This window comes from Dipodomys ordii, unplaced genomic scaffold (assembly GCF_000151885.1).
Source record: "Dipodomys ordii isolate 6190 unplaced genomic scaffold, Dord_2.0 Scaffold8, whole genome shotgun sequence".
Classification (NCBI taxonomy): domain Eukaryota; kingdom Metazoa; phylum Chordata; class Mammalia; order Rodentia; family Heteromyidae; genus Dipodomys; species Dipodomys ordii.
In genome coordinates this window covers 36408556-36434320 of record NW_012267224.1, presented here as the reverse complement: position 1 = coordinate 36434320, position 25765 = coordinate 36408556, and the positions used below count along the sequence as shown (strand labels likewise).

Below are 25765 nucleotides of genomic sequence, written 5' to 3'. Positions count from 1 at the left end.
CGTGAGCCACCAGCGCCCGGCTCTTTCTTTTTTTTTGTCAGTCGTGGGGCTTGAACTCTGGGCCTGGGCGCTGTCCCTCAGCTCTTCAGCTCAAGGCGAACGCTCTACCACTTGAGCTACAGTGCCACTTCCCACGTTACCATTTTCTACTGAGGCAACATATGTGTTACTTTACAAATTTTAGGAAAATACTCTTTTGTATATCAGAATACAGTCCCTGCGCCAATATGAACACAACTCTGGATGAACTGGTATGGAATAGTCATGAGGTGACTGTCATCATCAATATCCATTCTCATCCATTCCACCAAAGTAGCTACTATTAAATTTGAGTTTACATGGAGATGCTATGAAAGATTTATTCGTAAAACAGACCTAGAAATTGGCAAAAGAATTTCCCAAATATTCATTGTGGAAATTTTATCCCAAAGACTCAATTTTCTTTAGAAAATATTCTGATGTTATCAAAAAACTCTTGAGAGGTGTAGTCTGTAGTGAAAGAATTGAAAAAAATTACTTCTCCTTGAGTAGATTAATGTTTGCCTCACGAAATTAAAATATTTTCCTATATTGACAAGAGCATTCCTTCACATTTCTGTCAATAGCAACTCCATACCAGACCAAAAAAAAAGTTGTAAATTCAAGGTTTCCCTTGTTTCCACATTTTTTAAATTGAAAATAAGATGAGCGGGGGAGGTGTGTAATGGTTACATAGGTAAGACAATAAGTACATTTATTTTTAATCGTTGTTACAACATCTTTATCTCCCACTTACCTCTCCCTATCCCCAAATCAAGTTGTAATGTTCATACCCAACATAGTATCAAGTGAGTATCAGTGTTACTGTGGTTCATAATTGTTCTGCTGTTTCTGTTAGTCCCTTTCCCTTTCCCATAATATATACATTGCATGGATATTATACAAAGTATGAGGAACAAAAACCAAGAGAAATGAAGAAAGAAAAAACAATAGAGAAAAAAGAACCAACAGTATTCAGGGTCTAATGAGAACATCTTGCTGCCATAAGTTGGAATTCTTGTTAATATGCTTCAATTTATATATCGTCCTTTGGACTACACACTTGGGTTGTTGAGATCCCCTGTTAAGAATATCATATACATATTCTAGTTCTTACAAATGAGGAGCTCATGCAACCTCATTTCTTTTGAGTCTGGCTTACTTCATTTAATATAATTTTTTTCCAATTTCCATTTCCTTATGTGTAGAACAACGTTATTCTTTCTGATTGAAGCATAGAATTCCACTGTGTATATATACCACTTTTCTTGATCCATTTATCTACTGAGGGGCACTGGGGTTGGTTCCATGTTTTGGCTATGGTAAATAAGGCTACGATGAACATCGTCATACTGGTGGGTTTAGTGTGGTCTTGTTTGTGGTCATTTGGGTAGATTCCCAGAAGTGGGTTTCTGGGCTATAGGGGAGCTCTATGTGTAGTTTTTTGAGGAACCTCCACACTGCTTTCCAGAGTTGTTGAACAAGTTTGCACTCCCACCAACAGTGTAGTAGCATACTCTTTCAGTCACATCCTTGCAAGCATCTGTTGTTAGATTTCTTGATTAGGAACATTTTAACTGGTGTAAGGCAGAATCTCAATGTTGTTTTGATTTACATTTGTTTTCTAGCCAGAGATATGTCTCTGGCCACTTGCATTTCCTCTTCAGAGAGGTTTTTCTCAAGGTCTTTAGCCCATTTTTTAATGAGGTGGTTGTTTCTTTGGGGGTTTGATTTGGTGTAATTGAATTTCTTGAGCTGTTAGTATATTTTAGACATGAGACCCTTGTCTGTTGTATGTGTGGTGAAGATCTTCTCTCACCCTGGTGGGTTTCAATATATTTTGCTAGCTATGCCCTTTGCTGTGCAGCAGCTCTGCAATTAATGTAATCACATTTATCCAGCCTTTCTTTTATTTGTTATGTTTCTGGATCTTTATTAAGAAGGGTTTGTTAGGTTTTTTAAAAAGAGGTAGCCGAGTAAGAACAGCACCAGCACGCATGTGGTATTCAGGTAAGGGGTAGGTTTATTCAGTAGATCTGATGGGACCAGGCAAGGTTGGCACTCCATGTGGCTGGGAAAGGCCTGGGAATAAGAGAGAGCTGGGAAAGAGGAAAGAGAGAGAAAAGAGCTAGAAAAGAGCAGAGAGAGGGGTAAGAACAGTAGCACTCACGTGGTATTCAGGTAAGGGGTAGGTTTATTCAGTAGACCTGCTGGGACCAGGCAAGGTTGCCACTCCACGTGGCTGGGAAAGGAAAGAGGAAAGAAAGGAAAGAGAGAGAAAAGAGTTACAAAAGGGAGAGAGAGCAAAGAGAGCAGAGAGCTAGAAATGAGCAGAGAGAGAAAAAAAGAGGCTGGGCCTAGGCTAGGCCTTATCTAGGGTATGGGCGGGGAAAGGTGTGGCCACATCAAATTCAGATGTGACCTCAGCGGATGCAGATGTGACTTCTTCCAGGTGTCCCAGTTGCCTAGGTAACGCAGGTACTGGGTGGAGACTTTGCTGCGAGGAGGGTAGAGTCTGCTGGCCATCCAGGAGCGGATCTTACACTCCATACATTGAATTCTTGACTGCATTTTCCACCTCATCTCATCATTTGTCCACCCCTGTTCTCTTGACCCTACTCCACCCAAAACTCTTCTACTTAATGCTTAAAACATTTCTAATTCTAAGGTGGGTGCAGGTGGTTGATGCCTGTAATCCTAGATATGCAGGAGCATAAGACTGCGGATTGAGCTTCAAAGCTAGCCCAGGGAAGAGAGTCCTTCAGACTCTTATCTCTAATTAACTACCAAAAAGCCAGAAGTGGAGCTGTGGCTCAAGAGGTATGAAGAGCTCAGGGATGGTATCCAGGCTGAGTTCAAGCCCCAGGACTGGCACAGACACAGGAAATTCTACCTTCTAAATGAAAGGTTAAAACTGATATTTCAATTTTTTTTCTTTTGAGTAGTAAGTATTTGTACTTAAAAGAAGTTCAAAGCATTTCCCATTTGGAATAGTTAAACTTATTTTTTAAAATTAACTATAAATTTGCCTTTTGATAGATAAAATAAGGCCTGTTACAAAAGATGATTTTAGGTACAAATGGCCATAATTAATCTGTTTCCAATAGGACCTAAGGAAAAAATAACAATACAATACTAAACGCTTATACTCACAGTTAAGATAAACTATATAAAAATGTGTAATTGAGTAATTTCCACCATATATTCACAATGACTGATTTACTTTATAATAATATTAATAGTTATATTAGTAGATTATAAAGTCCATCAAATGTAGATATTCCCTGTTATAGACCTTTGACAATATTTTCATATTAAAATATCCTTTCTTGATTCCTTATCTAACGAGTTGGAAACTGTTCAATTTGATAATCTCTTCAGTTTTTCTAAATTGTCCACATCAAGGAGAAGACTCATCTGTCTTTGAATTCTGTAGGAATCAAGCATGTTATGACTTGACATTTGAGACATCAAATAATATTTTCTCTACATAACAGGTTTTATGGAGATATATAGGCAAGATACCAGATACCTTACGATATCCCAGAATGACCTCCTGGTAAAACTCAGGGGAATAGTCAGTAAAAATATGGAAAAAAATCACATCATGAAGATAATAGTTCAACAGGAAACAAATGTATTGAATATTTATTATCTCAAGCCTCTAACAATAACATGGACATGTCTATGTTTTTAGTAAATAAATAACAAAATTGTCATGCTAGGGTACATAATCGCATTCTTCCTGGGTAGAGAGGCACTTTGTGAATATCCCTCCTTCTCACAGTTCACTTTTCCTTATTTTTGAACTGCAACAGAATTTCAAATGTCATGGCAAATGACCCCTTTCCTTGAAGTACTAGAAGCCCTGAACTTTTCATAGTGATAAACACACAAACATTATTGTGAGGTGGTAGCACGTTATTTGATGAAGCGTAGCCAGTATTTCCTTTCATACCAGCACCCACCACAGCCATTGCATTCCAGCAATCTTTGGATGCCCTTGTATCACACTCCATGACCTCACTAGTTCCTCATGAGAACATACTACAACATGTCTCCCAGACTTTTCTTCAATTGCCACGTACTACATCTTTCATACAAATATTTTTGTGAAAGCATTTGGCTTTCGTTCTTCTTTTGTCAGTTCTTTTCATTTTTCAAGTCTCAGAGCCACACAAAATGCATTCACTGAATCATCCCTTGTCTCTCCAGTGAACTTTGGTGCTTGATGCTCTGAGGATTAAAATTCAGTGGAGCTTCATGACTAAAGTGCATGCTATGTTGAGAGCACTCATTGTATTGTACCATTCTCATTTCATTCCTAAAACATTCTTTGTTTTCACACAAATGCAAGTCATCCAAAAACCAAGGCCTTTATCACTCATGGTGGAACCAACCATGTCTATGAGGCCATCTACCATGGAGTACCAGTAGTAGGTATTCCTTTGTTTGCAGATCAACCTGATAACATTGTTCGGATGAAGGCCAAGGTAGCAGTTGTGAGGCTGCACTTTAGCACGTTGTCCACTGAAGATCTTCTCAATGCCTTGAAGACAGTCATTAACAACCCTTCTTGAGTATAACTTTTCCAGTAGACAGTATTTAGAGAAGCATTCATCAGTCACAATGCATCTCTTCCCCTTTCATAGGAGGCTTATTATTTAATAATTTAAATGAGCTTATTATTTGTATTCTGTTTTGTGGTTTTGTGGTTTTTGTTTTGTTTTGTTTTTTGCTTTTTTTGTCATGCAGCTTGAATTCATGGCTGTCCCTTAACCTTCTTCATGCAAGGCCAGTGCTCTACCACTTTGAACTTCTGGTTTTCTGGTGGTTTTGGAGTAAGATTTTCAGGTACTCTTTCTAGATTGGCTTTGAACCATGATTCTCAGATTTCAGCCACCTTAATAACTAGAATTACATCCATGAGCCATCAGCACGCAGCGTTGTGGTATGCTTTTATTTTCAACTAGAAAGTTGAACTTGTTCTCACAAATTAACTAGATAAGCAATTGGTGAAATCATTTCTATATGTCAAATATTGTTGAAGGTAAACAACTATTTGTAATGACTATCATCAAAATATGACATAATCTTCAGAAAAATGATAAACTTGGAGATAAAAAGATTGTTTAATTTGTTATCTAAAATATCTCATTCTAATAATCTTTTTTTTCTTTTCTTTCTTTTCCTGGGGCTTCAACTCAGAGCCTTTTACAATGTCTCTGAGCATTTTTACTTAAAGCTATCACTCTACAACTCCACTTCTACCATTTTTTGGTGGTAATTAGAAATTAGAGTTTTAGGGACATTTCTTCCTGGGCCAGCTTAGAACCAACATCCTCAGAGCTCAGACTTTACAATCATTTCATATTTTAAGGTTTGGGAAGCTGATAAGACAACTAAAAGATCTCTGACTGTTGACCTTAAAGTTACTCCCTCAGTAATAATATAAAAGCAAGCTTCATGATCTAACAGAGAAGAATTATAATTTTTAAAAAGGGAGTGAAAATTAATAGTCAAAAAAGAAAGACTGACTATATGGCCTAGGCAGAGATGAAGTGACAAGAGACCACTGACAATATTACATTTTTAAAGTTTTCAAGTTCAAGAAGAGAAATAGATTATTTTGAGCAAGAGATATTTTGAGCAAAGTAATACTATCATTTGAACAGTTATGCAAAATCTAACTAAATCTCTGCATTTAAAAATAAAAACAATAAAAGGCAAAAGAGAAGAAAAAGATTCATCAGGATGCCTTTCACTTACTAGGACAGGATAGATCTTTAAAAACCTTCATAACATCTCAAATATTGCTCAATTAGAGTATCCACTTAAAAACAAAATATTTTATGTGAGCAAATGAAAATAAACACTGGGATACTAGGTCCATTTGCTTTAACTTGCATTATTTATATTTCACTTTAATATACTTGGTTAGACTTAATATTTTCAGGAAAAATAAGTCCCTTTAAGATAGGTATCTCTGTGTTTTCTTTTAGCTATAAAGAGAATGCAATGAGGTTATCAAGAATTCACCATGATCAGCCAGTGAAGCCTCTGGATCGAGCTGTCTTCTGGATGGAGTTTGTCATGCGCCACAAAGGAGCCAAACATCTCCGCCCAGCTGTCCATGAGCTCAACTGGTTCCAGTACCACGCTCTGGATGTGATTGGCTTCTTGCTGGCCTGTGTGGCAACTGCTATCTTCATCTTCAAAAGATGTTGTCTTTCTTGTTACTGGAATTTTACTGAAAGTGGAAAAAAGAAAAGAGACTAGTTGTGTCTAAGTTGAACCTGGTAGTTATGTTAATTATTCCAGCAAGACAAATTTATAATAGAGTAGGTTCTTTCCTACCTGTGGCAAGACAAACTTTAACTGACTTGTTCTAGTCAGTCAGATTTTGAAATTTGTAGCTGAATGTCAGAAGTGAACTTCCACATAATTTTCTGAGCTTAACTAAGTTCCTAACTTTTATGTGGACATAAGACCATTAAAAAATCCCCTCATGGGGGCTGGGAAGGTGACTCAGTGGTAGAGTGCTTGCCTTGCATGCATGAGGCTCTGGGTTCGACTCCTCAGCACCACATAAGCAAAAAGAAAAAAGCCGGAAGTGGTGCTGTGGCTCAAGTGGTAGAGCGCTCCCCTTGAGCTGAAGAGCACAGGGACAGCTCCCAGGTCCAGAGTTCAAGCCCCATGACTGACAAAAAAAAATCCCCTCACAATATGAATAGGTTTTGAAAATATTTAACCTCCTTTAACTTCATTTTAGAGTAACATATTGCATTTTTAATTTTTTTTTAATTTTTATTGTAAAAGTGATATACAAAGGGGTTGCAGTTACATAACTGAGGTAATAAGTACATTTCATTTTTTATTGTAAAAATACTCTACAGAGGGGTTACAGTTACATGAGTAAGGTGCTGAGTACATTTCCTATTGAACAGTTACCTCCTCTTTTGTTTTTCCCTACTTTCCTACCTCTCCAACTCCTCCCTCCCTCCCCACAAGTTGTAAAATTTGTTTTCAGCATTCTGTCTTGAACATCTTATTGTTACAATGGGTCAACCTGTATCCTTATTTCAGCATTTTGTTACTTCCCGTCCCCTCCCCCAATTAGAAAAATGTATATACAAGATGCAGGGCACCAACATCAAATACAGTGAAAATGGGTTATACCATGGGGTAAGAATATATAAGAGAAAAAAGGACATTTCCTTTTGAACAGTATTACTTCCTCCCTCGTTCTCTTTTCCTTCTGTTCTTTTTTTATTGATATTTTGAAGCTTTAAAAAAATTATTTTGCCAATTCAGCCTTTCTCTGGGTTTAGTTGGACCCTGAGGAAAAAATAAAATATTTCAAGTTCACATTAAAAGGTACATTCAAAAGAATTCTAGCCTCCTAATTATATATCATTAATATTATGAACAGAATAAAATCCAGAATAAAATACAAATTTAAAGTGGTGAAATCTCTGAGTATGCATTCGGATGAACCTAGTACCCTTTTATGTATTTTACATTTTTCTTTCAAACTGTTTTTTTACATTCATAAGGTTATCCCAGAAGAAGAAAAAATGTCCTGATTATTGATCATTATGCAGACAGAGGCTGTATTACTTCACTCTGCAGAGATTTACCAACTGCAACATCAATAGAGGAGCAGTTTTAGTCAAGTGTGTAATGAAATGAAACATTCATCCCAAGTTACTTTCAATGGTGATACAGGTCACTAGGCTCACATCACAGCTCCATGAGTCACAGTACTTTAGGCATCTTTCTATAAAGTAATATCATCAGGGCAGATCCCATGTCAAAGAATGTTATAGACAGTAATAATATAGTCTGTCTGGTCATTGTTTCAATTTTTTTTTTTTTTGGTTGTGGGGCCTGAACTCTGGGCCTGGGCACTGTCCCTCAGCTCTTCAGAGCAAGGGTAAGGTTCTAACACTTGAGTCACAGCACCACTTCTGGCTTTTTCTGCTTATGTGGTGTTGAGAAATCAAACCCAGGATCTCATGTATGCAAGGCAAGTACTCTACCACTGAGCCACCTTCCCAGTCCTGTTTCAAATTTTTATCCTACAATTTTTTTTACAAAATAGTTTCAAATATAAACTTTACAAAATTAGCTAGGATTATAAAGTGTACATTTAATGTTCAAAGGTTTGGTCATGATTTCATAGGAAAAAAAGACTAAATAATGAATATTAGATGTGATCATTGATGATTGGACCTTTCAGAATGCCAAAAAATTGCTTTCTCTAAATTTCTCTTTAGAGGGAAGAGTACTATAGTTTGCATCTTGTATGTCCCCTTAAAGACCTGTATGCTGAAAACCCACCCACTCACTGACTTTTAGCATTATTGGTTGGTAGCATAACTTGAAGGAAGAGAGGTACAGAGCAAAGCAGTCATAACACAAGAAATGTGCTGGTGACTCACGCCTGTAATCCTAGCTACTCAGGAGGCTGAGATCTGAGGATCGCAGTTCAAAGCCAGCCTGGGCAGGAAAATCCGTGAAACCCTTATCTCCAATAAACCACCAGAAAACCGGAAGAGGCACTGTGGCTCAAGTGGTACAGCGCTCGCCTTGAGCTGAAGAGCTGAGGGACAGTGTCCAGGCCCAGAGTTCAAGTCCCATGACCAACAAAAAAAAAAAAAGAAAAAGAAAAGGAAATGTGGCCCTGAGGGGGATATTGGAAACCTATCTGCATGCTGTGTGCCTTTGGGTTTCCAGCCTTAACCTGAGGGACTGGCTATGGTGCATATTCCCAATATTACATCCTCCCTCACCACAGTCCCTACCCACCCAAAAAACAGAATTATGAAGCAAAATAGAATCATGCCATGTCACCAGAATCATGCCACGTGACTGTGCAGTAAAACCTCCAAAACTGTGAACCAAATAAATCTTTTCCACACACAAACTAATTACCTCAATTATCTTTACAATAATGGAAAACTGACTAACACCTAGTGGGAGGACTAGTTGAACAATAAAGGACAATCCTTGTACAACTAACAATATATAGGCGGTGGCATGCATTGGGAACCCAGAACGAGAGTAGTTCTCAAACCAGTCCAAGCAAGCTAACTTTGGGGGCTTTCAAAAATGATGTAATTTAATCAAGAGTTTGTCCACATCTATACGGTTGTCCACATCTATACTTTTAGTTGGGCTTTTCCCATTGTGGTATAAGATTCCCCTGTAAGACACAGAAAGGTCATAACAAGGCTGTCTTGCAGCCGGTTATATGCAGCATATTCTTCTGGGCCATTAATTTAGTATAAGGAAAAATGGCATGGTCAATGATTTATGCAATGGAATCCTTTAAGCATGTAAATATACATGTAAACATCTGGATTATAAACAGGACACTTTGGTCTAGTGTTTCACTGAAATATTAAATTCTAGCACCATAAACTAGAAAAAAATCAGCAATTCTTGACTTCCTAACATTAAGAAATAACATAAGAGATATGTTGACATTCTGACAAACATTAAAATAAGCTATAAATGAATATAGAGCTAGCTAAAAGAAACAAAGTTCTCATAATCATTCAAATGTAATATAATGTATAAGCTAAAATAATTCTCCAAATAACCACATACAATCCCTTTCAGCATGTGTTAAGATCCAATGCAATGTCTGCATTCAAGAATTTAAAACAATAAAGTATTTGTTTACACTGAAATGGTTTGTAAAACATTGTCTTGGCTTGACTATTCTTCAATAATGTGAAAGACCAAACTACCCACCATTTAAAGACAATTAGGTAAACATTATTAAAGACTAGAGCCATATTTGTCTCTACTACTCACATTGTGCTTGCAGTAAAGTAATGCTAGAGTTTGAATTATGACTTGTCCCTTCCCAAGATTATGTTAAGGCTTGTCCCTTTATCTGAACAGTGGTGAAAGGTATTAGAGATGTGACTTGGCCTTTTAAAGGATTCATATATCTTCCAGTAGAAATTACATCTGGCAGGATTAGAATAAAACTGCAAGAACAGGTTGTTATAAACCAATATCACCCTACCTATTGGGCCTCCTTTGCTTGTGTGCTATTTCCACTACATGCCTGTGGTTAAAAACAAAACAAAACAAAAAACCCTTAAATCATAATAGTTACAAAACATTTTTCCAACCACATAATTATTTCATCTACATTCCTAGGAATCTACATTTCCTATGGAAAAGAGACTCCCTGATTGCCACTTATTTCCACACTACTCTAAAAGATAATACATAACTAATAATAAACAAAATACATTTTGATTTATAATGGGTTGTATCATATATAAAAATAAAAGGTTCTAAAACCTTTAAACATCAGGGTCATCTAAGTTTTTATGTCCCTCTGCCAAATACATGATCAGATTATACTTTGGATTGCAAGTGACACGTTAATCTCTAGGTTGATTTATCTTTAGAAACCAAAACTGAAAATAAACAGTAGGGCTGGGTCTTAGTAGCTCATGCCTGTAATCTCAGCTACTCAAGAAGCTGAGATCCAAGGCTCATGGGTGGAAGCCTGGGCAGGAAAGGTGAGACTCTTATCTTTTAGCTAGCTCTTATCTCAAATTAAGCTCTAGAAAACCAGAAGTAGCAAATCACTAACCTTGAGCCAAAAAGCTCAAGGACAGCACCCAGGCCCTGAGCATAAACACCATGACCAGCAAAATAAACGATGAGGTTGTAGTAAGATTGTATGTGCAATGCATTATCATCTTCTACGGAGGCAAAATATATACTATTTTAACTCTACAAGTTCTAGGAAAATATTCTTTTGGCCATCAGAATACAGTCCCTGAACCAATATGAGCACAACTCTGGATGAACTGGTATGGAATAGTCATGAGGTGACTGTCATCATCATCTATTCTCATTCATTCCACCAAAGCAGCTACTGTTAAATTTGAGGTTTACTCTCTATCTTTGTATGGAGATGCTATGAAAGATTTTTTTATAAAACAAACTTAGAAAATGGCAAAAGAATTTCCCAAATATTCATTGTGGAAATCTTATCCCAAAGCTTCAATTTTCTTTAGAAAATGTTCTTATGTTCTCAAAAAACACTGGATAAATGTAGTTTTGTAGTAAGAGAAAATTACTTCTTCTTGAATAGATTAATTCTACCTTAGGAAATTAAAATATTTTCTTGTATTACCAAAAGCATTCCATCACATCTCGGTCACTAGCAACTCCATGTCAGAGCAAAAATAGTTGTAAATTAACGTTTCTCTTGCTTCCACATTCTTTGAATAATATCACAAACTTTAACTTTGTTGTTGTTGTTGGTTGTGGTGCTTGAACTCAGAGCCTGGGCACTGGCACTGAGATCTTTTGCTCAAGGCTAGTGCTTGACCACTTTGAACCACAGTGCCACTTCTCCTTTTTTGGTAGTTAATTGGAGATAAGATTTTCCCAAAGTTTCCTGAGTTTGAACAGCAATCCTCAGATCTCAGCCTCCTGAGTAGCTAGGATTACAAGCATGAGCCACCAACACCTAGCTCAAACTTTATATGTTAAGGCCTAAAAGTATGATTGAGTTGATTTTTTAAATTAAATTGGCATTATTTATATCCTAATATGAAGCAAATGTGTTAGCAGTAGATCTAGGATTTGGACAAAACTCAAAACAATCAAAATTTACTTGGGGTATCAAGGTCAACACAATAGTTTACTAAATTGTAGGCATGATTGAGTAATCATGGAAAAGGATTTGTGTAACATGGGAGAATTGAGCTATGACAGAGTCCTTGAAGTTTCTAAATTTTTATCATTTACTTGTACACTTTAGAGCAAAAATGCACATTCACTTACTTATGATTATTAATACACAGATAGAAATATAGGAGCTGAATGTCTATCTACTAAATTTATTCTTATGTTTATGAATAATATGTAAAAAATATCAATATCACTGTATATAAAAATATGCACCTGTATATGTTTACTAACTGACTATTGAATACAACATCTTGCCTATATTATTCTACCATATTACCAGAAAGTACATGGTATACTCAAAAGACAGTTTTCTTATTGCCCAGCCTTTTATATTGTTTTCTCTATGCAAGGACACACACTACACTGAGACAACAAGAAAAGCCAAAAGATGGTTTATTTAAACCTACAAAGATTTGGAATTCCTTCACCTCTCCCAGAATGTTGACTTCATGAAACAAAAAAAACTTGCCAACCCACTGCCTAAGAGAAATCTATTCCTGCTTTCTTGGTTTCATTTATTCTTCATTTTTGTGCAGAGGACTCTGTATCTTTCACTAAAGGTAAGAGAGATAGGAACACTAGGGAAAAACATCCTGTCAATTACAGATTTCAAGATGCATATAGCCGCACAAGTGTCTGAATTTTGTTACTGTTAAAGGTGAAAGCAGTATCTTGCACCATTTGACATTCTGAGCAGGTATATAAAAAGAATCAGTCATTTATTCAAAATACATTTCAGTGGCAATGATATAATGGAGTTAAGTGCTGAGTGTGTAGAGAAAAAAGGTGATACAAAGAATGATGCAAGTAGTAAAAATATTGATCAAGATATATTGTGCTCAGAAAGTGATACAATTAATTAAATTGTTTTTATACTACTACTTAAAGATAATAAAAAGATTTTAAAATTCTGTTTACATTGGACAAAAAGTCTACTTAAAAGGAAACAGTATAGCAAATGATAAATACTGTTCAAAAAGTATTACTGCATGGAACAATGACAAGCCATAGAAATTGCCCAGGTTTCATTCATTAACTTGCCACCTACACAATTTGCAACCAATGCAATGATTAGACAATAATATGAGAGAAAGACTGTAGAGAGCTGCGAGAGGCTGCACCTGGAAGATGGCGCCGGCTTCCGCCCTCCGCCTTCCTGATGGCGAGTGCTCTCTGTGGTAAACAACTCCTTATATGGCTAAGGCAAAGAATCTGGCTTGCTTCTGCACACCTGGACCTAATTGGTGGTTCCCACGTGGCGTATCAGGGTTGGCTATCCAGCCGGTACTTAAGGCTGTGGGGAATTCTCCCTGGGGGTTGGGGTCAAAAGATTGCTCAAAGGTCCTGAATAAACTGCAGAGAGAAGAGTTTGGTGTCGCATCTTCCTTGCTGGTCGAGGCGGTAGCTACACGTGGTGGCCCGTTTTTTTAATGGGTTCTTTCCTCCTGGGCCTGCATTAAGGTTGGACTGTTGATGTCTTTCACAGATCGGCATTCACCTGCCCAGTGCTTCCCCTTGTTACATCTAGCCCAGGCTGCTTAGGCTGTTGTCCCTTTCCTGTTTCTATCACTTTTCCCTTTTCAGGGCAATTACACTTTATGTGTCCCATCTTGCCGCATTTTTTTTTTTTATTACAAACCCTTGTGTCGAGGGCTGACTTTCAATAGATCGCAGCGAGGGAGCTGCTCTGCTACGTACGAAACCCTGACCCAGAAGCAGGTCGTCTACGAATGGTTTAGCGCCAGGTTCCACAGGAACGTGTGTTGCGTGATGGGAGTGGGGGCAGTGCCCTTTCCGGCCACACCCCGTTTCCCAGGACGAGAGGCTGTCCGCACCGGACCCCAGTCCCGACGTACGGGCTACCACGTGTCCCTACCGCCTGGACCAGCAAGGAAGATGCGACACCGAACTCTTCTCTCTGCAGTTTATTCAGGACCTTTGAGCAATCTTCTGACCCCAACCCCCAGGGAGAATTCCCCACAGCCTTAAGTACCCGCTGGGTAGCCAACCTTGATACGCCACGTGGGAACCACCAATAGGTTCAGGTGCGCGGAAGCAAGCCAGATTCTTTGCCTTAGCCATATAAGGAGTTGTTTACCACAGAGAGCACTCGCCATCAGGAAGGTGGAGGGCGGAAGCCGGCGCCATCTTCCAGGTGCGGCCTCTCGCAGCTCTCTACAAAAGACAAGGAGTGACACACAGTCACAAGGACAGTTCCCAGAAAATCCAAGTGTGGCCAAACAGGATTAGGCTTAGTAAAGAGCAAAATCTAACTGGAAAGGGAAGCTTGACCTAGATATTTAGGAGGAGTTTGAAGCATCACCCCAGTGTTTGTGGGGCAACAATGAGTCAAACACAAGAGAAAGAGAGAGAGAGAGTGAGAGAGGGAGAGAGAGAGAAAGGATCAGATTTCCTGTTTTACTAAAAAGGAAACACTCAAAATGCATTTACTGTATTCTACTGCAATGGATAAAGCCATGAAAAGGGGAAATATTTAGACAGTAGGTACAGAGTTCATGCAACAGATGAACAGATGAATATAGACCAGCAGATCTGGGCAATGACTGTGCTTGTATAATACTAATCCCACATGGTGTTTTAGTTCAGAAAAAAAATAGTATCGATAAGACATTTAACACGTCCATGGCAAAAGTGATCTAAATTAATACTCATTATTGCCATTTTTTCTTATTTTGTTTCAGAGTATATTTATTATCATTAAATAGTAGTACAAAGCAGTTGCCTTCAAAAAAGAAGTTTATGAATACAGTGCCTCTGGTTTATGTGATCCCTTTCAACAATCTCATCCATCTTTCCAAACCACACCATGCCTCACTTTTCTCAATTTTCGGGTTATATATTGATTCCTTTTTGACATTTCCAAAAGTATACCTTTTCTTGTAGAAGATGTAAATTTATCACCTATTTCAATGTTTCAAAATACTAAAAAGGATGAATATTTGAAAATCATAATGTTCAAGTGTTTTTATAGCTAAAGCCTCTTATCAAATGCAAAATCTCTGCATTGTGCATGACTAGGTTTAACCTTAAGTTTTCAAAATTCACAAGGGAGCTGAAACAAACTATTCTTGAATATAGTCTCCTTGAATATAGTCTACTGGTATAGGTATGATGTCTACATCTACTACCAAAAGCTCTGTTTTGGCTTTTCTTTTGCAAGTTCTGGGGATTGAAATCAGGGCTCTGGGCACACATTTTAGGTCACAAAGCAAACTTGTCCAAATTCAGAAACATTTGAAGTTATGACGTGCATTCTTTCAGACCACAAGGGAATAAAATTAGAACTCAACACCAAGATCCACCAAAGAAAGTCCTGTAAGACATGGAGAATGAACAATGTTGAATCACCAGTGGATCATGGAAGAGATTAGAAAGGAAATTCAAATGTTCATGATATTCAACAAAAATGGACACACAAATTACCAGCTCTTCTGGGACACAGAAAAGGCAGTACTCACAGACAAGTTTATAGCTCTGAGTTCCTACATCAACAAATTGGAGAGGTCTGAAACCAACAATATAATGAGACATCTGAACCTCCTTGAAAAGAGCAGCAAGCTAAACCCAAATCCAGTTGATGGATGGAAAGAAATAAATAAAATTAAATCCGAATTAAATGAATTAGAATCCAAAAAAATAGAAAGAATCAACAAAACAAAAAGTTTGTTCTTCGAAAAAATTAACAAAATTGACAGACCCTTAGCAAATATTATCAGAAAAAGAAGAGAACACACCCAAATAAACTCAGAGATGAGAATGAAAACATCACCACAGAAACAACCAAGATTCCGAACATTATAAGGGAATACTTCTCAAACCTTTATGCTAATAAGTTGGAGAACCTGGAAGAAATGGACAATGTCCTAGCAAATATCGACATGCTGAAACTAAACCAACATGAGTTAAACCATCTTAACAGGATCATATAAAGCATTGAATTAGAAACAGTAATAAGAGACCTCCCATCTAAGAAAAGCCAGGACCAGATGGATTTACAGTGGAATTCTACAAAGCCTTCACAGCAGAACTCACACCAATACTCCTCCAACTCTTCAATGAAATTGAAAGAGAAAGTTCACTACTGAACTCTTTCTAAGAAGCCATCATAACCCTCATCCCAAAACCAGGCAGAGACTCATTAAAGAAAGAGAACTATAGACCGATTTCTTTGATGAACATGATGCAAAACTTCTCAACAAAATTTTGGCCAATTGACTTCAACAATTCATCCAAAAAATCATACACCATGATCAAATGATCAAACATGATTCATTCCAGGGATGTAAAGCGGGTTCAATATACAGAAATCAATATAATTCATCACATGAACAAGAGCAAGGAAAGAACCACATAGTTATCTCAATAAATGTAGAAACAGCATTTGACAAGATCCAACACCTCTTTATGATGAAGGCTCAGGAAAAACTAGGAATCCATGGAACATTCCTCAATACAATAAAGGCCGTATATGACAAACTTACAACCAGCATTATGCTCAATGGTGAAAAACTAAAGCCATTTCCTCTAAAGTCAGGAATGAGACAAGGATATCCACTCTCTCCACTTCTCTTCAATCTAGTATTAGAATGACTAACAACAGCAATAAGACAAGATGCAAACTTAAAGGGTATCCAAATAGGGAAAGAAGCAAAACTCTCCCTCTTTGCAGATGACATGATCTTGTATTTAAAGAATCCCACAAACTCCACTCCTAAATTACTCAAGCTGATTCAAAACTTTGGCAAAGTAGCAGGGTATAAAATTAACCCTCAAAAATCAATGGTTTTTCTGTATGCCAACAATGAGAAGAGCGCGGCTGAAATCAGGAAAGCAACTCCATTCGTAATAGCCCCACAAAAATAAAATGCCTAGGAATTAACTCAACCAAAGAAGTAAAGGACCTCTATGATGAAAACTTTAAAAACCTGAAAAAGAAAATCAAAACAGAACTTAGAAAGTGGCAAAACCTACCATGCTCCTGGATTGGAAGGATCAACATCGTGAAAATGGCAATACTTCCCAAGGCTATCTACAAATTCAATGGGATGCCTATCAATATTCCAACCTTCTTCATTTCCTTCCTTTCTTCAAGGAAATACAAGAGGCAATCCAAAAATTCATGTGGAACAATAAAAGACCCCAAATAGTAAAAACGATCCTTAATAGAAAGAACAGTGCTGGAGGAATACCAATACCAGATTTCAAACTCCACTACAAAACCATAGTGCTCAAAATGGTAGTGGTAGTGGCACAAGAATAGACCTGAAGACCAATGCAATAGAACCGAAGACCCAGAAATGAACCTACAGACCTATAGCCACCTAATCTTTGATAAGGGAGGTAAAAAAATAAAATGGAAGAAAGACAGCCTTGTCACTAAATGGTGCTGACAAAACTGGTTAAACACCTGTAGAAAACTAAATCTAGATCGTTGTATATCACCTTGCACCAGAATCAACTCCAAATGGATCAAAGACCTTGGAGTCAATGCAGACACCCTGAAAACATTAGAGAATGGAATAGGTCTTCTTGGCACAGGACGAAAATTTCTTAATAGAGACCCAGAAACAAAACAATCAAAGAAAGGTTGGACAAATGGGACTGTATGAAGCTGCAGAGCTTCTGCATGGCAAAGGACATAGCTAGCAAGATCAATAGAAAGTCCACGGACTGGGAGAAGATCTTCACTAGCTATACAACTGGACAAGGGTCTCATATCTAAAATATACTTGGAACTCAAAAAATTAAATCCCCCAACAAGAAATCTTCAAAGAAACAACTGTCCAATAAATAAGTGGGCTAAAGACTTAAAGAGAAACTTCTCTGAAGCGGAAGAAGGATGGCCAACGGACACATGAAGAAATGCTCAATCTTCCTAGCCATAAAAGAAATGCAAATCAAAATAACATTGAGATACCACCTCACCCCAATTAGAATGGCTATAATCAAAAACTCCAATAACAGCAGATGCTGTAGGGGATGTGGACAAAAGGGAACCTTACTGCATTGTTGGTGGGAGGGTAAACTTGTTCAACCACTTTGGAAAGTAGTATAGAAGTTCCTCAAAAGACACTGCATAGAGCTCCCCTATGACCCAGCAATCCCACTTTGGGGCATTTACCCAAATGATCACAAACAAGACCACACTAAAGCTACCAGCACAACTATGTTTATTGCAGCATTATTTACCATAGCTCAGATATGGAACCAACCCAGATGCCCCTCAGTAGATGAATAGATCAAGAAAATGTGGAATTCTATGCCTCCATCAGAAAGAATGACATTGCCCCATTTGTTAGGAAATGGAAAGACTTGTAGTAAATTATATTAAGTGAAGTAAGCCGGGCCCAAAGAAACATAGGTCCCATGGTTTCCCTTATTTGCAATAACTAGTATATGTCTGGGACAAGCAGAGAAGCTCAGATAAGATGCTTTTAAGTGAAATGAACCCCAACATAGGGCCACAAGTGTTTTTTCTTCCTTCTTATTGTTTCTAATGTATTTTATAAGGTACCATGTGAGTTTTTCTTGTTGCTTTGTATGTCCCTTCCTCATGGTATAACCCCTGTTTTCACTGTCTTTGATGTTGCTGTAATTTGGGGAGGGGAAGGGAAAAATAAAAATGTTTAAATAGAGATACAGGTGGACCCATTGCAACAATGAGATGTGCAAAATGCTATGTCTGTCAAAAAAGGAACTTTTCAATTTGGGGTGGGGGGCAATAGTTGAAGAGATGGGAGGGCTGGGATGGTAGGGGAAAAACAAAGGAGGAGGCAACAATGCTGGCTAAGGAATGTACTCATTACTTTGCTCTTGTAACTGTAACCCCTTTGTACAGTATTTGCACAATAAAAAACGTATTAAAAAAAGTGCATCAGGCCTTGCACAGATTCCACAAAAGGTAAAGTAAATCTCCCTCTGGTGGACACTTGTATAATTAATTTGCTAAAATGAAACATTTTCTATGTGAAAAGTAAGACAATTTACAAACCACAAATAAATTACATTTTTCAAAAACTCTATTGAAGACATTTTAGGCTACCTTTGTAGTACTTGAGGAAGGACCGTTAAAAAAAGAACCAATAGAGTAGAACTATGGCATAGGAAAGAATTTAAACTCCCAAACAGTAACTTCTTTTCTGATACATAGAAACCAGTTTAATACACTTGGGTAACTGAGCTTGTTATGGACTACATTTTAGTTACCTGTCTGATGCAGGTCACTTCTAATTAAATAAGTGGTGTTTTTCTGAAACACAGCTACATTAATATTTTGATTGGACAATAGAACATAATACTGGCAAATCATATTTCTGAGGATAGCTTGTAAATTAGAAAATCAGTTCATTCTTTTTATCATATGTATGAAAATAGTTTTATTGTATATTGAACTTTCTTAAAAAGCCTCTTTCAATGTGGTTGTTAAAATCAACATTATCATGATAGTATTAGCAAACTGTTGAACAAAATTTTCCAAAGTCACAATTTTTTCATTGACTATATTGTTATTAACCAATGTTCAATAAGGTTTTCTTTTTTCTTTTTTAGTGTTATGTTTAAATGGTTGTACAAAGGAGATAACAAAGAAGTTATGAATACAATGTATCTTGATCAATGTCACTCCTTTCAACATTCTCACACATCCTTCTCCTACAGACCCCTTCTCTTACTCTTCTTAATTCTGTAGCATATGCATTGCATTCTTGACTGCATTTCCCACCTCTTCTCCTCATCATTTGTGAAACCCTGTCCCCTTGACCCCACTCCTTCCTGAGATCTTCTTAATACTTAAAAATTTTCTAATTGAAATTGGCACCAGTGGCTGATGCCTGAAATCCTAGCTATTCAGGAGTCGGATGTCAGAAGATTGAGACAAGAAAGTCCTTCAGATTTTTATCTGTAATTTACCACTAAAAAGCCAGAAGTGGAACTGTGGCTCAAGTGGTAGAGTACCATCCTTGAGTAAGAAGAGCTCAGGGACAGTGCCAGATCCTGAGATCAAGCCCTGAAGTGGCACACACACAAGGAATTCTAAGTCTAGCTACATTAGTATCTTCCAGATTAAGGGTTAAAATAGGCTGGGAAGGTGGCTCAGTGGTAGAGTACTTGCCTTGCATGCATAAGGCCCTGGGTTCGATTCCTCAGCACCACATAAGCAAAAAGAAAAAAGCCAGAAGTGGCACTGTGGCTCAAGTGGTAGAATGCTAGCCTTAAACTGAAGAGCTGAGGAACAGCACCCAGGCCCAGGTTCAGGCCCCATGACTGAACCCCCCCCAAAAAAAAACAGTTAAAACTGACATCCAAATTGTTTTCTTGTGAGTAGTGCTTATTTGTATTTAAAAGTTGCAAGTGCTTCCTCCCTGAAATAGTTAAACTTATTTCTCAAAAGTAACTATCAGATTGCTTTTTGACAGATAGAATAAGGCAACTTACAATGACCCCTCTGTACAGTATTTTCACAATAAAAAACTTATTTAAAAAATAAAAACAAAAAATAAAGTACAAATGAATGTAATTAAACTGCTTCCAACATGACTCAAGGAGAAAAACAATACAATATTAAATTCTTACAATCAGAGGTAGGATGAACTATATAAAACAAAATATGTGTAATTTAGTCTTTCCACAATATAATCATAATGGCTAATTTACTCTAAAGTAATATTAATAGTTATACTTAGCTCATTATAAAGTCTATGAAATGTAGATATTTTCTGTTATACACCCTTTGGCAATACTTTTATATTAAAATGTTCATTCTTAATTCCTTACCTAACCTGTAGAAAATGTTCAGCTGGATCACTTCAATTCTTCTAAAGGGCCCACTTCAAGAGAAGACCTATCAGTGTCTTTGAATTCTGTAGGACACCAACATGCTATGACTTGACATTGAGATATTGAATATTTTCTCTACCTAGTAGGTTCTATGGAGATATGAGGGCAAGAAACCAGATACCTTAGGATCTAACACTTGGCTATACAAGTAGATCCCCCAGAATGACCTCCTTGGTAAGACTCAGGAGAATAAACTAAAAATGGGGGGAAAATGGCATATTATGAAGATAATAGTTCAATAGGTAATAAATGTTTGAATATTTATCATCTCAAACCTCTAACACTAATCTTTCTTTATGTTTTTAGAATGAGTAAATTACAGAGTTATCATGTTAGAGTATATCATCGCACTTTGCAAATGTCCCTCCACCTCCTATTTTACCTTTCATTATTTTCCAACTGTAAATGGATTTCCAATATCACTGAGAATAACCTCTTCTCTTGTATTTCTAGGGGCTCTGAACTTTTCATAGTGATAAATTTGCAAATATTATTGTGATGCACTAGCACATTATTCAATGAAGAGAGGCCTGTATTTCTAGTGACACCAGCCGCCCAGCCATCGTATTCCAGCATGCCCTCCATATCACACGCTATGACCTCACTAGATCATGAGAACTTGGTACACATGTCTCCCAAACTTTTCTACAATTAAACACATTACTTCTTTTATAAAAATGTTTTTGTGAAAACATTTGTTTTTTTTCTCTCCTTCTCTCAATCTCCTTTTCATTGTCTCAAGCCACACATAATGTTTTCACTGAGTCTTCCCTTGTCTCTCCAGTGAACTTTGGTTCTTGTTGTTCTGAGATTTAAAATTCAATGGAGTTTCATGACTAAAGTGTATGCTATGTAGAGAGCACTCACATTGAACACACTGTATTGTACCTTCCTCATTTCATTCCTAAAATATACTTGATCGCTTTGTGGAAATTCACTGAAATGTAGGTCATCCAAGAGACCATCTACCCCGGAGTGCGGATGGTGTGTATTCCTTTGTTTGTGGATCAACCTGATAACATTGCTCAGATGAAGGCCAAGGGAGCAGCTGTTAGACTGAACTTTAGTACATTGTCCACTAAAGATCTTCTCAAGGCCAGGAAGATAGCCATTAACAACACTTTGTGAGTATGACTACTTTTTCACTGGACAGAATTTAGACAAGGATTGTTATCACCAGTGACAATGCATTGCATCCCCTTTCCCAAGAGGCTTATCATTTAATAATTTAAATGAGCTTATCATCTGTGATCTGTTTTTGATTTCTGTTTTGTTTTGTTGTTTTTCTGTGGAGGGGCAAGGTTTGAACTCAGGGCCTGGAGACTGTACTTGAAATTTTTTACTCAAGGCTAGCACTCTACAACTTTGAGCCACTTCTGGTTTTCAGGTGCTTAATTTCCTGCCTGGATTGACTTTCAACCATGATCTTCAAATCACAGCCTCCTGAACCAGCCCCTGGATTTGTGATACACTGTTATTTTCAAGTAGAAAGTATTTCAGAGTTGCACTTGATCTCACAGAAGGTAATATCAGAGTTTCACTTGACATCAAATATTAATTCAATTAGTGAAATAATTTCTACATATATAAATAATGCTGAAGGTATAGAGCTATTTGCAATGACTCTACTTTCAAAATATGGCTTACTCTTCAGAAAACTTGTAAATTTGAAGATAAAGAAATTGTTTAATTGAATATCTAAAATGTTTCATTCTAATCTTTTTTTTTCAATTTTCTTTTTTCTGTTTTTGCCAGTCCTAGGGCTCAAACTCATTGCTTGCACAGTGTCTCTGAACTTTTTTACTTAAGCTATCATTCTATCACTTGAACCACAACTCTACTTCTGGCTTTTTTGGTAATTAATTGGAGAAAAGAGTCTCAGGGTCTTTCCTGCCTGGGCTGGTTTTGAACTAACATCCTCAGATCTCAGCCTCCTGAGTAGATAGGGTTATGAGTGTGAACCAACAAAATTTGGCTTCAATCAAATGATCATTTGCCAAAAAAAAATTCATTTTATTATGTTCACAGATGTAATTAATGATATATAAGACAAATACCCTAAAAGTTATATATTTAATTTAGAAAATTCAAATATATGTTATATATTACACATGTATATTGTTATGTATTCAATCTTATTTGGTTTTCAAGAGCTTTAAGCTGACAGTAGTACAGTTACTAAACAGATGCTCTACCACTTGAGTCTCAGAACAGCACAGATACAATGGCCAATTATAGCATAGCACAGATGGAAAGTCCATTTCAACTAATTGAATTTTTTAATTTGGGTGGTACTAGGGTTTATACTCTAATTAGTTAGGTAAGCACCTTCTTACTCAAGCCATGCTCCAAGTTTTATGAAACTTCTGTATGAAATAATTCACATAATTTTTTCTAATATACAATGCAACATGGCCTTATACTCATTTCCAGTGTTTAGGGTTGCTATGCTAATAGGATAACTAAAGGCTCTTGATCTTAAAGCTACCCCTTCAGTAAGAAGATAAAAAGCTTTATGATATAGCAGTGAAGAATTGTAAGGGAAAAGGAAGAGAAAATTAAATGTTGAAAAGAAAACCATTGACTACATGGTATGGGCAGAGGCGAAGTGACAAGAGAAAATTGATAGTTTTACAGATTTAAAGTTATCAAGTTCAAGAAGAGAATTTGATTTTTTGAATAGGAAATACTTTGAGCAAAGTAATATCATTTGAGCAGTTATCTAAAAACTTATTTTAGCTTTGAGGTTAAACATAAAAACAATAAAAAGCAGAAGGGAAGACTGGAAAGAGATTTATCAGAAAGCACTTCTCCTATGACAAGATAGATCTTCAAAAACGTCTTAACATCTCAAATAAATACTGTTCAATTATAGTATTCATTTATAAAAGCAAATATTGTATGTGGGCAAATGAAAACACTTAGGGTAGTATGTCCATTTGGTTTAACTTGAGTTATTTCTATGGCAGTTTACTGTACTTTGTTAGGATTAATATAGTCAGCAACATTAAATCCCTTTAAGGTAGGTGTCTCTGTGTTTTCTTTTAGCTATAAAGAGAATACAATGAGGTTATCAAGAATTCACCATGGTCAGCCAGTGAAGCCTCTGGATCGAGCTGTCTTCTGGGTGGAGTTTGTCATGCGCCACAAAGGAGCCAAACACCTTCGCCCAGCTGTCCATGAGCTCAACTGGTTCCAGTACCACGCTCTGGATGTGATTGGCTTCCTGCTGGCCTGTGTGGCAGCTCTCATCTTCATCTTCACAAGATGTTGCCTTTTTTGTTTCTAGAAGTTTACTAAAAGTAGAAAAAAAAAGAAGAAAAGAGACTAATTGTATCTATTCTGAAGCTCTGGCTGTTAATGATTCCAGCAAGAAGAGTTTGTCATGGCCTTCTTTCCTAGTGTGGCAAAAAAAAAAAAAAACTTTAACAACTTACTTTGTCAAAGTTTGTTTGCAGTGATTCACTTCCTGATTTAGACATGAAATATTTCAGCTCCATGGAAAAAGCACTTGGGAAAAAATTATAATGACTCCAAATGTATTGATTCTGAAAACTATTGGCAAAAGTCATACTAAATTTAAACTCACACAAAATTTTCTTACCTTAACTGAGGTTCCCAAGTTTTCAGTAGAAACTGTCAAAAACCTCCTCCTGATACATTGCATTTTCACATATTTAGCCTGCCTTGCCTTATTTTGGAGTAGAATGTGTATATTTTATTATTTCCTAATAAAATGTTCAACAACTAGGTTTGTACAAAAGGGTCACATTTTCCATTTGCTTCTGGGAGGTAATGGTTCTGCTCTCCTCACTGCACATCCAGACTCCACATCACCTGTCCATCACCAAGCCACGTTTATCTTACTCTACAAAAGGCAATATCTCAATGGAATTAGAAACATTTTTATCTACCTGTTTTTCACTATAAGGTTAAAATACTTTGGAATCCCTTTGATAGTTTTTTTTTCCTTTTTCCTTATAGACATTTATAAACATTAAACTGGATGTTTGCATTAGCATTTCAATTTCTGATATACATCCAGCCTCAACTGTTCAATTTTTCCTCTTCAGATGAACGCGCACACATAGATAGTCCCACTTTGTGCAGAGTGTGTTGTAAGATTCAGTGAGTTTGTTTATTGTTCTAAACTTACTCATTTTCCAATTCATGCCTCATATTCCCTTTTCCTCTGGAGTAGGAAAAAATAAAGTGGCTTAATGACATAATGAAAATTTAGAAAAATGGGAAATTGACAATAGAATTCTTCAATTAATTTTGGAGTAATTGTCAGATTTTTAAAAATATAAGCATCTCACTTCTGGTTGTTCATGACTGTCATCCTGATTACTCAGGGACTGATATTCAGAAGATCACAGTTTGAAGCAAGCAGAAAATCTATGAGACTCAATCTCCAAAATTACCAGCAAAATTCAGAGTTGAAGTCTTGATTAAAATGTCACATTGATAGCCCAGGAAACAAGATAACTGAATTGGAAAAAAGCCTGTGTTCAATCCCTAGTATTGCGCCCCCCCAGAAAAGAAAAAAAGAAAGAAACTACATAAGCCTGGATTAAATTTTTCCAAACCTATTGTGTAATGCTTACTAATTTTAATCAATCATGTAAAACTTGGAAGAATTAGAATCAAATACATGAACAATAAATTTTAAAAATATATTTCATAAATATATAATTCATAAATATATACATTTACATTAAATAAATATAAACAAATAAAATATAGAAAGATACCAAATAGAAATTAAGTGAACTGCGAGGTGCTGGTGGCTCTTAGCTACTTAGGAGGCTGACATCTGAACACACACACACACACACACACAGTGGAAGTAGAGCTTTGGCTCAAGTGGTAAGAGTTAAGGGAGGGCTGGGAAGGTGGCTCAGTGGTAAAGCGCATGCCTTGCATGCATGAGGCCCTGAGTTTGATTCCTCAGCACCACATAAGCAGAAAAAAAAGCCGGAAGTGGCGCTGTGGCTCAAGTGGTAGAGCACTAGCCTTGAGCTGAAAAGCTGAGGGACAGCTCCCAGGCCCAGAGTTCAGGCCCACAACTGGACCCAAAAAAAAACCAAAAAGCCAGGGACAGTGTCCAGGCCTGGAATTCAAGCCCCAGGAACTACATATAAGAAGAAAAAGA

At 36.9% G+C, this 25765-nt stretch overlaps 2 protein-coding genes across 2 annotated transcripts; both read left to right on the top strand.

Annotated features, from left to right (window-relative positions):
* The first annotated feature begins 227 nt into the window (after window positions 1–227).
* Window positions 228–6297, top strand: LOC105980213 (UDP-glucuronosyltransferase 2B18-like). The gene is given in 4 exon segments (XM_013008942.1): window positions 228–251; window positions 3516–3577; window positions 4376–4612; window positions 6021–6297. Coding segments are annotated over 4 exon segments (600 nt in total).
* Window positions 6298–10841: 4544 nt separating this feature from the next.
* Window positions 10842–23941, top strand: LOC105980212 (UDP-glucuronosyltransferase 2B18-like). Its single transcript, XM_013008941.1, is given in 4 exon segments — window positions 10842–10865; window positions 13339–13620; window positions 21559–21734; window positions 23659–23941. Coding segments are annotated over 4 exon segments (765 nt in total).
* Window positions 23942–25765: the final 1824 nt, after the last annotated feature.